General features: G+C 29.0%; 1 protein-coding gene across 1 annotated transcript in view; it reads left to right on the top strand.

Annotated features, from left to right (window-relative positions):
- LOC106680420 (juvenile hormone esterase) overlaps positions 1-13580 on the top strand; it is a 21384-nt gene that overhangs the window by 4866 nt on the left and 2938 nt on the right. The window contains exons 2-10 of the mRNA XM_014420121.3: positions 1224-1514; positions 2728-2865; positions 5352-5493; positions 7592-7777; positions 7874-8064; positions 8833-8977; positions 9802-9968; positions 10292-10421; positions 12186-12318. Coding sequence (XP_014275607.1) covers positions 1332-1514; positions 2728-2865; positions 5352-5493; positions 7592-7777; positions 7874-8064; positions 8833-8977; positions 9802-9968; positions 10292-10421; positions 12186-12318 — 1415 coding nt within the window. The 5' untranslated portion in view covers positions 1224-1331. The remainder of the gene's footprint in view (positions 1-1223; positions 1515-2727; positions 2866-5351; positions 5494-7591; positions 7778-7873; positions 8065-8832; positions 8978-9801; positions 9969-10291; positions 10422-12185; positions 12319-13580) is intronic.

Raw genomic sequence — 13580 nt, 5'->3', positions numbered from 1 at the left:
TGTACGCCATACAAATGACGAAGTCGTCTATAAGTTGCGCGAATCGACGACTGATTTTCAAAGTAAATCTGGATAATTTCGTAGCGTTGTTCAAGCGTGAGTCTATTCATGATGATTTGTCAGAGTATACTGAAACAAATCAAAAAAAAATTTTGATTACAATTTAATTTTTTGTGTTACTTTTTACAATTTAAAGTTCTATCTAGCTTAAAAAAACACCTTTTATATAATATGGACTTTATACTGCTCACAACCTTATATTTATAACATTTAGTATGTTAATTGTTTTTATACTTAGCAAACAATAATCAATACCCTTAATATTACTATAATTAAAATAATGTAACTTAAATATGTTCTTCATCATTCAAATTCTGGCTGAGGCTATATTTATTTTAATTTATTTATATATTCAGTAAAGTATAAAAAATCCAGTCCGACCAGATGGCAACATCCATCCGATAATAAGTAAGAAGGATAATAAACATAATGTAAATATCTGTTAATAATACTTTTAATTGTTTGATTATCGTGGAGGCTACAACGGCTTATAAACTAAAACTAAACAATTTTGAAATTATTTCTAAAAACATATTTCTAAGAAATTTTTTATTACTTTAATTTTGTATGAAAAGTTCACAGTGGAAAAATTATTAGTCGCTTAGTCATAAGCGATAAACTAAATAAAGTTCCAATTTTTTTTTATAGACAAAAAATTATAGCTTGTTTCTATTTCGAATTAGCGTGATAAAAAACGAGCAATTCCGATTTAGCACCAAAAAACAATAAAAAAAAAAATGTTGATAAAAATAAGTTTAAGCTTTTTAGACAATTGATAATTTGACAAATACATTTTTTATCACATCTTACCCTACAATTCTAGCTAAACATTCTATATAAAAATAAAATAATTGATTATAGGTTTACAAGGTTTTACTTATTATTTTTCTTTTGATTTTTTAGTAATCAGTAGTAGCCGGTCTCACGTGTTATTAAAATGATTTTTTTTTCTTAGTAGGAGATTAATTCAAGTGTTTAGGAATTGGGTGTTATTTTTTCACACTTTGAACTCAGACCAACTACTCAAAGAAAAAAACAATATAGGTTTAACAAGAGTTCTATATAATTTCAACTTTTAATTAATGAAGTCACGAAATTAATAGAATAATTAAATAAATTGGAGTATCTAATAAATTTAGTATTATAAATACTTGTTATTCTAGGAACCTCACCATCATCCCAGGTGTTCCTCATTGACGATCGATAGAGATAACAAGATAAGTGCCGCTATATATTTGAAGCGGTTAAAGAGCTCTGATATACGACTTGCAATGCTGACTGTTTGGTTGTGCGCTTTGACCGTGGGGCACCTGGTCCTGGGGCAGAGCCCTCAGGTGACCGTGTCCCAGGGCACGATGAGGGGGCAGGTCCTCAAGTCCAGAGATGGCAGGGACTACTTTTCCTTCACCAGGATCCCTTACGGCAAGCCACCTGTTGGAGAACGGAGGTTCAAGGTACGTTATTTCTTTCTTGTCTTATTTATTTTATTTTTTTCTTAATAGCACAAAACCTTTATTGAAAACCTCATAGTGGGAATATTCACTTCTCGATGCCATGAATGAATATTAACTGACCCTCATGGGAATCGAATCCACAACTTCGCCTGGCAGTTGTGACTGCAGCCTGGAAGTCTCACGAAATGAAGATTTGACCTCCCACCATGGTTAGAATAGGGTACTGTAGGTAAGCCCTCCTCTCCCTCCCTCCTCCCCAATTTCAGAAAGAACCAGGAAGGAGTTCATACAAAATAAATAAATAAGAAACTACAAAACGTTGCATCGTGTGTTCAGAAAGCTAAATTATGGCATTAGAGATTAGGCACTCGAAGTTCGTCAAATGTTACCTCCGACCATCGAGCGTCCAACGTTGGAAGGTGTTCATGCCATCGAAGCTTTTATGATCCTAATTGCAAAACAAACAAAGCAATTCATACTTATCTCCAGTAAATGATTTTTGAAAATTAAATAAAACCATTTATGCTCTCAAGCTATTGAAATCACCCACGGGTCTAAATGGAAATAGATATCAACTGACAACGATAATTAATTTATTTATCTATAAATACGCTAAGCAAACAAAAACAACCACTCAACTTTTGTAGATGGTCACCGATGAGGTGTATATAAAAATAAAATTTCCCCTGAATGTTTTTTGGAAATATGTGTTTTTTTTTTATATTGTTACACATTTCGAGAGAAACTCACTCATTATCTTATTCAATTAGCTACATATCTATCCTAAGCTCATCCCCTACAATCTTCCCCGAAGGTTAAAACAGCCGTGGCCCAGAGACCTACTGTAAATAATTATTTAAATAGTTTCGGTAAGTTATTGTAAATAGTCAGCGCACTTGCTCAGCCTCCACTGGTTTCGGGACGTGGTTAAGAGAGAAGCGCCGAGATCTGGAGTCCTACTTCTCCTTCTCAAGTGAGGAGGCTAACTCGGTCCGGAGTTCCTGAGGATGAATGTAAATATTGTAAATAGGAATGAATGTGTTTAAGAAGTCATCTTACTTTAAAACTATTTATTACTTTTTATTATCTGGAATGAGTGTTTTATGATCTTTATTACCATTTTTTTATAATGTATAATGTAATATAACATAATAAAGAATGAATAAGCAATATGTAAATTCTAAACACTAATAAACTATTATTTCCTCATTAGATCTCTGAGAAAGCTGATAATTGGACTGGGATATTGGACGCAACTCAACATAGCCCATACTGTTACCAAGGATCAGTTTTCGGTACTGGTGCGCTTGGAGAAGAAGATTGTCTCTATCTGAATGTTTTCACACCCAATGTAGGTTCATATAATAATATTTAATGGATATTGCAAAGGGTGATAAAAAATTTCAATAGCCTCTGATGCCGCATGACTGAAGTCATTGAGGTTTGGTTTATCTAAGCATGTCCTCTTTATCAGTGGTCTAAAAAATTCAAAAACCTAGTCCAAAAAAAGAATTTTTTTCACTAACATTTTTGACTACTCTAATCAAAACTATGAATAGTTACTAGTGAAAAATACGAGTTTGCTAATCACAGTTTGAGAGAATAAAAAATGGTGGTTACTTAAAAACGTCAAAAAAAATTACATTTTCATTCGAAGCTCCATATCTTTTAAACCATCTACAACACAAAACAACCTTTTATTTAAATAAGTGTAAATTCACTATAATATGATTCCTAACAGAGCTGTTTATGATAAATTGTTTCCAGGATACACCTTTCTTAAAAACAACATTTAATAATGAAAAAACGCACAGGTTAAATAACGCAATAACGTTATAGTAGTTGGAAAAAATATTTCTCAGGAACCATTTGATGTATAGATGTTTTTTAGTACTCAAATTAAAGCTAGTTAAATGTACTATGAAGCAGTTTATAATTACCATTCTCGTAGAAGTAGTAGTTTCCATGAAATTATTCAAAATAAATATAAGAAATGTTAATTTCTTCATGTTTAAAAAAAAAAAAAAAAGTTTGGTTTATGAAATTATTATTATGACTATATATAAAACTATAATATTTATCAAATTTAAGATATTATTTTACTTTAAGTTTTATTTTAATATTTATTACTTTCTATCGTATGGAATGAGTGCTTTCTGATCTCTATTACCATTTTTTAAATTTAAAACACTAGTACTCAAATTAAAGTTAGTTAAATGTGCTATAAAGCAGTTTATAATTACTATTCTCTTATAAGTAGTAGTTTCCATGAAATTAGCCAATATAAATTCAAGAAATTTTGATTTCTCCATGTTTTGAAAAAAAAAATTTGATTTATGAAATTATTTTTATGAATAATAAATAATATAATGTAATAAATAATATATATTAAATTTAAAATGTTATTTTTCTTTATTACTTTCTATGATATGGATTGAGTGCTTTATGATCTCTATTATAATTTTTTTTTTATACGACATAATGCAATATAACATTATAAAGTATGAAAAACCAATATATAAATTTAAAACACTAGTACTCAAATTAATGTTAAATGTTCTATAAAACAGTTTATAATTACTATTTTCGTAGAAGTAGTAGTCTCTATGAAATTATTCTAAATAAATTCACAAAATGTTGATTTCTCCATGTTTTGGAAAAACGTTTGTCTTATGAAATACTATATCGGAGGAACTATTAGACGTATGTTTAGAGAAATTACTTTACTTTAAAGAATCTTATTTTTTAGTGTAGATGGTTTTAAGGAAATTGAACTCCGAATGAAAAATGGGCGAAAACTTTAGGTTTAACTGGAATTAAATTCAGGTTGCACGCACCTTAATTACTTAAATATTTATTTTTTGAAAGTGGCATTTACTGAATTCCTTGTACAAAAAATAATTAATTATGATTATTTTTTTCTTTACTTAAAAGAACGAAAAAATGAATTTTTCGCCACTTCTAGAACAGATTTTAATTTTTAATTTCCTCTTACTGTGTGGTTGGCCGTCAACAATCTCATTAAAGTTATAAGAAATGAGATTGGAATAACTATTTTTATTCTCTTTTCTGAACTCTTGGATTATAAGATTTTCTCATTTTCATAATAATTGTCAAATTTAATAAAATAATGAAACATCAAAAAGGTCTTAGTATTGTAGGTTTATTATTAAAATATCTTGAGATAGTTTTAGTATTTTTCATTTCCATATTTTTGAGAGTGATTAACGTAAATTCGAGGTATGCAAGTGTACAGTGAAAGAACAATACACAAGTAAACTATTCTATTTCTGATTCGTAATCGATTCAAATAATAATCGACTTGAGGTATTACTTAAGGTAGAAGTTTATACCTATTTTTGGACGAAATACATTGCAATTATTTTTTTATTATTTTTTTTTTAAATCGAAATATTTTAATTATTGATAAATATTACAATCTGTCACAACATTGTTGGGCAATAAGAAATTGTGATAACTTATTACATTCATACTAAAATAAAATAACATAAGAATAAAAATTAATGAACAAATGAAAAAATAAATAAAAAGCAAAAAATACATAGAAAATAAATAAAAGCTCGCTCTAGATATATACATAGAGAAGGATAAAGAAAAAATCGAACTATGTACAAGAAATAATAAATAAATAAAATAGAATAATAATAAAAATAAATAAATAAAATAATCTAGTCGCATTTACACTCTTCCTATTATTTAATGAAAAAACACAACCTATTTTGGATTTTTCTAATTTATACTACTTATAAATTTATAATTCATTATAAAATTCCTAGTTATTATAATGTTGAATTTGATCAAAATAAAATATTTCAGATTTCTGGAAAATATCCAATTATTTTCTACATACACGGTGGTGCCTTCCAGGCAGGTTCAGCAGATCTATTCGGCTTAGGGAAGTATTTCATGGATGAAGACGTTGTGGCTGTTTACACCAATTACCGACTTGGAACTTTGGGTATGAAAAATTATATTTTCAAAAGATATTAAAAAAATTCACAAAACGTTTACTTTATCTCTTATGTCTTAAAACAGCTATTTCTTGATTATTCAGGATGAAAATATGTTTCATGCACAGATAATTGAAATTAAAATCTTACTATTGACATGACAACCATAGAAATCGGAAAATTCTTAAGTATATAAATCTTTAGCATTTCATTTTTTATTACTCTTAATAATGAGAGGGTATTTTTTCAAATAAAAAAAAAAGTACTTTAAAAATCGGCATTTAAGCTACACATAAAAAAAAACTTGTTAATTTTTTTTTAAGCAAAACCTTTAATTTTTTGTGAAACTTTGAAAATTGTATTTCAGGGTTTCTTGAGATGGGTATGACGCTTATTAACTTTATTCCATACATAAAATACAACACTTTATAATATAATTCCAAATGAAAAATCTTTTTCTGATGCAAACTTTCGTCTCCGTTTTTCCTTATTTCTACTTAAATTATTTATCAAATTCTTTATTATTTAGTATTTATCCATTGTTTATTATTACTAATAATATGAACTGATTATTTATTTTAAAAAAACAAAATGAAAGGTACTTTACAGGAAGATTTTTTGAAAATTCGGTATTTAAGCATTGTGAATCTATTTCAGAGAGAATAAGACCTAGCTGGTATTAAAGAGCATTAAGTACTAAATGGATATACTAAGGTTAAATCAGAACTGTTAGAGTCATTTATGAGAAAATCGAAAAAAATGAGCGAAATCTATGAAGTGCCACTAGTTGGTAGATTTTTACGAAAAAGTTGCCTCAACACCCCATTCACCTGCTCATTATTAGACATTCATTTTGCGATAATTGGTTAATTGGACTTCAAAACGTTTCACGATTGCAATACTCCCCTTACTATGTGTTCCATACATCAGTAAGCCTACAACCTGGCTAAATCAAAAATTACAGTTTTCTATAACTGTAACGGATATCCAGGTTTGAAAGTTGGAGTTCGGGACGAAAACAAATTGAGGCCGTAAATGAACATAGATATCTGGCTGTAACAATTACTAAAAAGTTTATCTTAGGGCGCCACTTTTTAAAAAACGGCCAGTCAAGCTAAATTTCGTTTGAAATCCAACTGGCATAATTTGCTAGCTAGGTATAACGTTCCACACACAAGAAAATTATAAATTTATAAATCAATCTCTTGGCGGTGGTATGTTATGAGAGCTTGGGGTTTCGACGACTATGACGTCCTAGAAAAATTTAAAAGGTATTTTTTGAAAAAAAAAAAAAAAAATACTGCTCCTCCCTTGATATATGCCTGAGTTAATGATGATTTTAAGTTAGAAAACGGGTGTTGCCTCGATATAGTCGTATACGCTGAATACATACTTCAATTATATTTTAAAATTTCTGAAGATGCCGGGTTTCCGCTTACCTTTTATCCTAGCAAAAGATATGATGAAAAAGAAAGTCTATTGGTACTGTAAGTGGCAGAAATTTGAGGAATGGTGTGGAAGTGTAAAACTGTGGATACATGATAGTATAGATAACTGCCGGGTCTGTAACTCCGAAGAAAGATAAGTTCCTTTTCACTTCTTGGGAATCTGTCAAAAGTATAGTAAAATTAGAATAAAATTTAATAGGCAGTGGATCTGTTCTCTATATCAATTACTCTGTTTAGTAAAAGGCTCTGATTGGAGAGTTCTAAACAACTATATACGACGTAGCCCCATGGGCTACGCTAGAAAGTGCTCAGTTAGTTAACATGTGAGGGATTAATCACATAACACATTCGTTACAATTTTGATACGATTTTTCTGTTTTCTGTTAAATATAATTACCGTATTGTTGTTTTAAATTATTAACTAGTTAAAAGCATTGTTTTTAATGAGTGTAATTTTTTAGTTAAAATAGCACACAGGCTTCAACATACGAATATTTTTCTATTTTCTGTGTGTTCTTAATTGTTGAAATAGATTAATTTTTATATTTTTTATAAATAAAAACATAAACATTTCATTCATATCAGAAAGTGAAAGCAAAAACTGCCTTAAATACTAAAAAACACCCAAAACTACTTTTCATTTGTTTCTGTTTTTAAGGATTCCTCAGTTTGGAAGACAATGATATACCTGGAAATTGGGGTCTTAAGGACCAAGCATTGGCTTTAGAATGGGTCCACAGGGAAATAAGTGCATTTGGAGGTGACCCGAATTTGATAACTGTTATTGGTGAGAGTGCTGGTGGGGCCTCTTCGGACTTCACATGTTCTGCACCAAGAACTAATGGTGAGCGTTTTGTAAATATTCTTTTTTTTTATTATTTGAACTATTCATTGTAAATATCTTCTAATATTTTCATATTTTTCAATATACTTATTTCAGGTCTTATCAAAGCTTGCGTGTCTCAGAGTGGAACTGGATGGGCACCCTGGGCCATAGTGAAACCTGGAGAGGCGAGAAGGATGGCCTTGAACTTGGTTAGAGCAGTAAATTGTTCTGAAACAGGCGATGTACTTAAATGTTTGCAGAATAAACCTGTTGAACTCGTGTCCAACTCTGCTTTAATGACAGAGGTAAGTAAATAGATCCACAAAGATTCCTTGATTTTTCGACTTTTTTTTTCATCTATTTAAATTTGTGTATATACCGTTTATTTCACAAAGTAAAAAAACTAAACCGTTTGGTTATATTACGCTTACATAAAGCTGGATTTGAATCCAAGTCCTTGGAGTTAGTAGAAATAATTATAGTACTTATCAAAAATTATAAATAAAAACGATTATATAAAAAAATTACAACTCGTGAAGTTGAATAAGTAGCGAACCCTTTGGAATGGTCCATTAGAAAATATATCACTAACTTTTTTTTATTATACTTCCATTAGGTTTTGAATTAATTATTGTACTAATAAACAAGAAAATACAAAAATAGAGAGGGACCTCCTTTGCGATCCTACAAACATCAAGATTAACTAATACAGTTCAAAAATTAGGCAAGATTACGTTATTCATTCTTTGAGTGTAACAGACATGAGATTAAGAAAAGGAGTTTATATTGAGAGCTATTCAATAAATCAAAATTTTTACTTAGCATAATATCCTTAATTTTTTTTTTAGTTGTAGATAAAAGTAGTTTATTTAACAAATATTAGAGAATTGAACGACTACATAAATTAATTTATATTTTATAATCACTATTAATTAAATCAAAATAAGAAAGAAGGAAAAAACAGATCTTTTGTTTTACAAAAATATTTATGATGTCAAGAATATTCCTATTGCTATAAAAATCTAAAGCATAGGGTTCCTTTTAATGTGCAAATGATGCATTTGATGTTTTAGAATAGAACTCTGTTTATGGTCGCACCGGTTCTGGAACCTAAAAATGCTCCTGGTGCGATCTTGACCAGCTGGCCAACAACGGCAAACCGTAACTACCCATGGATCATCGGAGTGTGCCAGGATGAAGGCTTGGTTTACACCGGAGGTGAGGCAATAATTTCAGTACAATCTCAGAATATCTCAATGAACTTGATTAAAGATGTATTTATAGTTATATTATTATAGTTCGTGCTTATTATGCTTAGTACAATTCCTGATAAAGTTCGATATTCACAATGTACGTTTGCAAAAAAAATTTTTTTTTTACCAAGTATTAGTAGATTTGTTGGATTTTAGGCAAGTCGCAAACATACGGATCCATCTTTAAGCTTTGACCAAGTTACATATACTTAATTAATATCCGTGCTTCATGCATATTATAACTTTCTCATACGTCTAATCCATCTTGAGTCAGGCAAAGATCCAAGAATTTTAAACTTTTAAAAATTGTCTATCATTGCTAACCCCATATATATATTAATTAAAATGTAAATATTTTAATTAGGCAGTGAATAGATTTAATGGCTTTATTTATTTTGTATCTTGGTTAGAAGTATATTTTGTTTTAAATGAAGGGAATTATACTTGTGGTAGTGTTTATATGGTAATATACCGGCTATTAGGATATTTTGCCACAATACAAGTTGTGAGCTAAGTTCAGTAGCCTAAGTACAGTCGCCCCGTCGCTTTACTGGTCACCAGACTTTGCTGCGTGATTATTGGACCGCCATCTAAAAATAATATAAAATATTTATTAATTTATAAATTTATTTTAAATAGAATTAATTTTCAATATAATGTTTTATAGTAATAGTATTGTATCAATTTATTCCGGCTATTACCCGCACCATCTTCCTAACTGCTAATTTTATTTTTGTATATTGTCATATTCTTTTTCATTTACATGTTTTTCAAAACGATTATTTTCAGCTTATGAAAACAACTTGGTGAGCAAGGAAGAAACAGAGAAGTTTATAAAAAATTTCAACCAGACTATTATCTATGAACTATATTTGCAAAACAAAACCAAAGAATTCGAAAAAATTTATAAGAGATTTTTTACAAAAGGATATGAACCTTTAGTAGCGATCCGTAACGTAAGTATTTCATCCTGTTGGTTAAATAATTATTTATATTTTTATGTTAGTATATGAAATTAGATATCATTGAAATATTGCAAAATTAACTGAGGTTAATTTCATTACATGATCCTAAATTTAAAATTGTTTTTTTTTAAATGACAACTCTACAAATTGTAGATTTTAAAATAACAAAAATCATTTAATTTTTAGTGTTATTAATTACAAGTGAAGTAACAAAATAAATAATTAAAGAAAATAACATAAAAAATGTAAGATTACTGTATATGTTGATTTCGTATTACTCCTACTCAATGGCTTATGTATGTTATGTATTGCAGTTTGTAACAGAATACATGTTTTTGGGTGCATCATTGAAAAGCCTAAATACACACCCAGGTCCAACATACTTTTTCAAGTTCAACTACACCGGAGGGCCACAGATTCCTTTTGGCTATACTAATATTTCAGGTAAATGATAATGTTAATTAGAGTTCGTACGACTGTTATTTACACCAATAGGTAGTTCAGGAAAAAAAAAAAATTCTCGATAGTAAAAGTTCTTAGCAATCTCGTTGTTGTTGATTGTTGTTTAAAGGCGTAAAACTCTCTGCTCATCAACGCCTATGGGATGAAGAGAAAAAAAGAAGTAAAAAAAAAAATAAAAATCGAAGTGGAGTAATAATTTAGAAAGAAGGCGATGTGCCTTTAAAAATTCAAACACTAATGTAATTTTAGCTTCTGTGAGAGCTTCTGATAAATTTGGGGTCAGTCCTATCCTGTCTATTGTTGGCAAATAAATTAATGATATATATATATATCACTAATTTTATTAATTATGTGGCATATATATTACGTGTTTATATTCTTATTTATTGAAAATGTATATTATTTGTATTTTATATTTTAGGTGTGTTCTATTTATGTAAGAGAGGGGAAAAAATAAGGGGAAAAGAGAGGGAAAGATACATTGGGTTGGAACAGAAAATATTCTTTAAAAAAAAAAGGATATACAAAAAAAAGCGATGATGCAAAAAGAAAAAAAAGTCACATACTATTATTATATATAGTTTACTTGTTATGCCAATATATTGTCAAATTAAAAAAAAAAAAATTCTAATTAGATTTGAATAAGGATGCTGTGTAGCTAGCAACCCATGAATCTCTCTCTCTCTCTCTCTCTCTCTCTCTCTCTCTCTCTCTCTCTCTCTCTGAGTTCGGCTCTCTCTCCCCCCCCCCCCCCCCCCCCCCCTCCCTCTTCCTCCCTCTCTGGTGCTCCCACGGAATGAAAAATTGAACCCCCTGTTGTAATGGTTAGAATAAGGTGATAACCTGTAGATAACCCCAGAAATGACTAAGAAGGGAGTAAACAAAAAAAATTCAAGTTCAAGCTATTCTCTAGGTATTCAAAATTTAATTATAATTTTAAGAAAATCACAATCTGTAGTAGCTTCTCTATGGCTAATTAAATAGTTTAAAAATTTTAGTTCATAATTGTTGCCTTCTCTGGTCTTTAGATTAACTTCCTAAAACTTCAACGAACTCCATCAATCAAGGGGGATGGTACAACACAAGACTCTAGGAGGTGATAAGTGAAAGTTGTGTGGTTTGCGATCACCGGACTTTTTCTATTATATTAAGTTTGAGAAAAATAAACATCAGTCCTTTTCAAAGAATTTGCAAACAACAATAATTATTTTATATTATATGATATTCTTTTTACTTGGTATTTTATTCAATAATAACAGTCTTAAAGTACACCTACTATTAATAAATAGGGGTTTGTAATGAATTTTAAAAATAAGTACAAATTTTAAGTACAAGCCATAAATTTTGCTCCAATTTTTAAAAAAATAAAAAGTAAATAAACATATGTAACCAATGTAAACTAGTGGCTTATTCATTCGTTTAGACCCTAAGGAAGATCTGATTTTTATTTCAGACATTTTAGAATCTATTAAGTAAATCTAAAATTTATAATATCAAAAAGAGTTCAAAATATGCAGCAAAGAAAACCACTTTTTCCTATACTAATAAATTTCCTGAGATAATTACCTGCATTTTATAAAGCTTGCTAGACTGACTATATTTTGAATATTTTTATATAGTTTTATCTTTTTAGATTACTTTTGTAAGTCAATTAATTAATTTTAATTGGCTTAATAATATGCTTTCTTACTCATATTACAATATCAAGTAATCCAACTCTAGAAGTTTATCATAATTCTGCTTCAGGAGTTGGACACGGTGCAGACCTACCTTACTTCTTCGAGGCGCCCTTTGCGCCAGGACCAGTCTGGCCCAAACCTGAAGATGTGGCCATGTCCAAACTGCTAATCAAGATGTGGGTCAACTTCGCCAGGAATCAGTAAGTCATTTAATTACATTATGAAGTGGGTATGTAAGTGATTAGAACAAGTGAGTTGATGTTAATCATTTTGACTACAATATCAAATAACTAGGAAAAAATAATAAAACCATCACTTATATGTAAGGATAGGATTTTTATGTTTTCACATATTTTTACCCGACCATGATATCTGCGATTCCTTACTAACTAAAGATGTTTCAAGACATTTCTGGCCAAAAGAAGCTGTTTTTATTTCACATATTTTTAAATATTTGGCCTTTTTTACATATTCTGTTGTAAACCATATATTTTCTGAAATATTTGTTATTTTTAACATATTTTTAGGTATTTTGTCCTGAATCACATATTTCCTCAAATTATTTGTTCAATTGTATATATATTTTTCTCAGCAACAACGTAAAATTCAAGAGAACGCAAGAAACTTAAAAGTGAAATTTATCATTTATCATAAATAGTGCGTACAAATTTTATATCTTCATCTTTGAACACAAATTAAAAGCAGTGGCAATAATAAATTTTCACACAGAATTACATCGAGAATTTCTAAGAATCAATTAAAAAGAGCAAGGGTCTTATTCCTTATTATAACAAATGATGACACAGCCGCCCAGGTGATGCAGAATTCCGAACTAGATGCAATGGAAATAGCTTCATTTAAGTATGCCCCTATAACATCAGTAAATGTTGAAAGATCTTTTAGCCGGTACAAGTCCATTCTGCGGTCAAACTGACGAAGATTTTGAAAATTTAAAAATGCATTTAATCTACAATAATTTTGCAACTGACCCGGCTGAATCTGATTTTTTTAAAAGTTTTAATTATTTTTCTAAAGTTTTTTTTCTTTTTTTTAAAAAGGATTATTCTTTATTTCCATTTATAATTTGTTCATAATTCATTCTGAAAAATTATTAATCAATTAGTTTAATAACTTATAAATGTCTTGTTATTGAACAGCTATGTTTTCTCTAAGTACATTTTAACATAATTTCTTTAAAATATTATTCATATAATATATGATAAATACATATTTATGTAACTTTTTTTAAGTTATAAAACTACTAATCAATTATAAATTTATATTGTTGAATAATACAAAATTTATAAATACATATTTTTTTAAATATTTGACAATTTATTAGCACATATTTATGTACATATTTCGGATTTTTCAGCACATAAAAATCCTATCCCTACTTATATGTTAGTAGTAAATAGTAAATTATCATATTTCTTTTAGTATATAAAATTTTTACTAAGTA

The sequence above is a fragment of the Halyomorpha halys genome, unplaced genomic scaffold (assembly GCF_000696795.3).
Source record: "Halyomorpha halys isolate HHAL.00 unplaced genomic scaffold, Hhal_1.1 Scaffold261.1, whole genome shotgun sequence".
NCBI classification, from domain to species: domain Eukaryota; kingdom Metazoa; phylum Arthropoda; class Insecta; order Hemiptera; family Pentatomidae; genus Halyomorpha; species Halyomorpha halys.
Note: the sequence above shows the minus strand (reverse complement) of the source record. Positions and strands in the feature narration are given on the sequence as shown.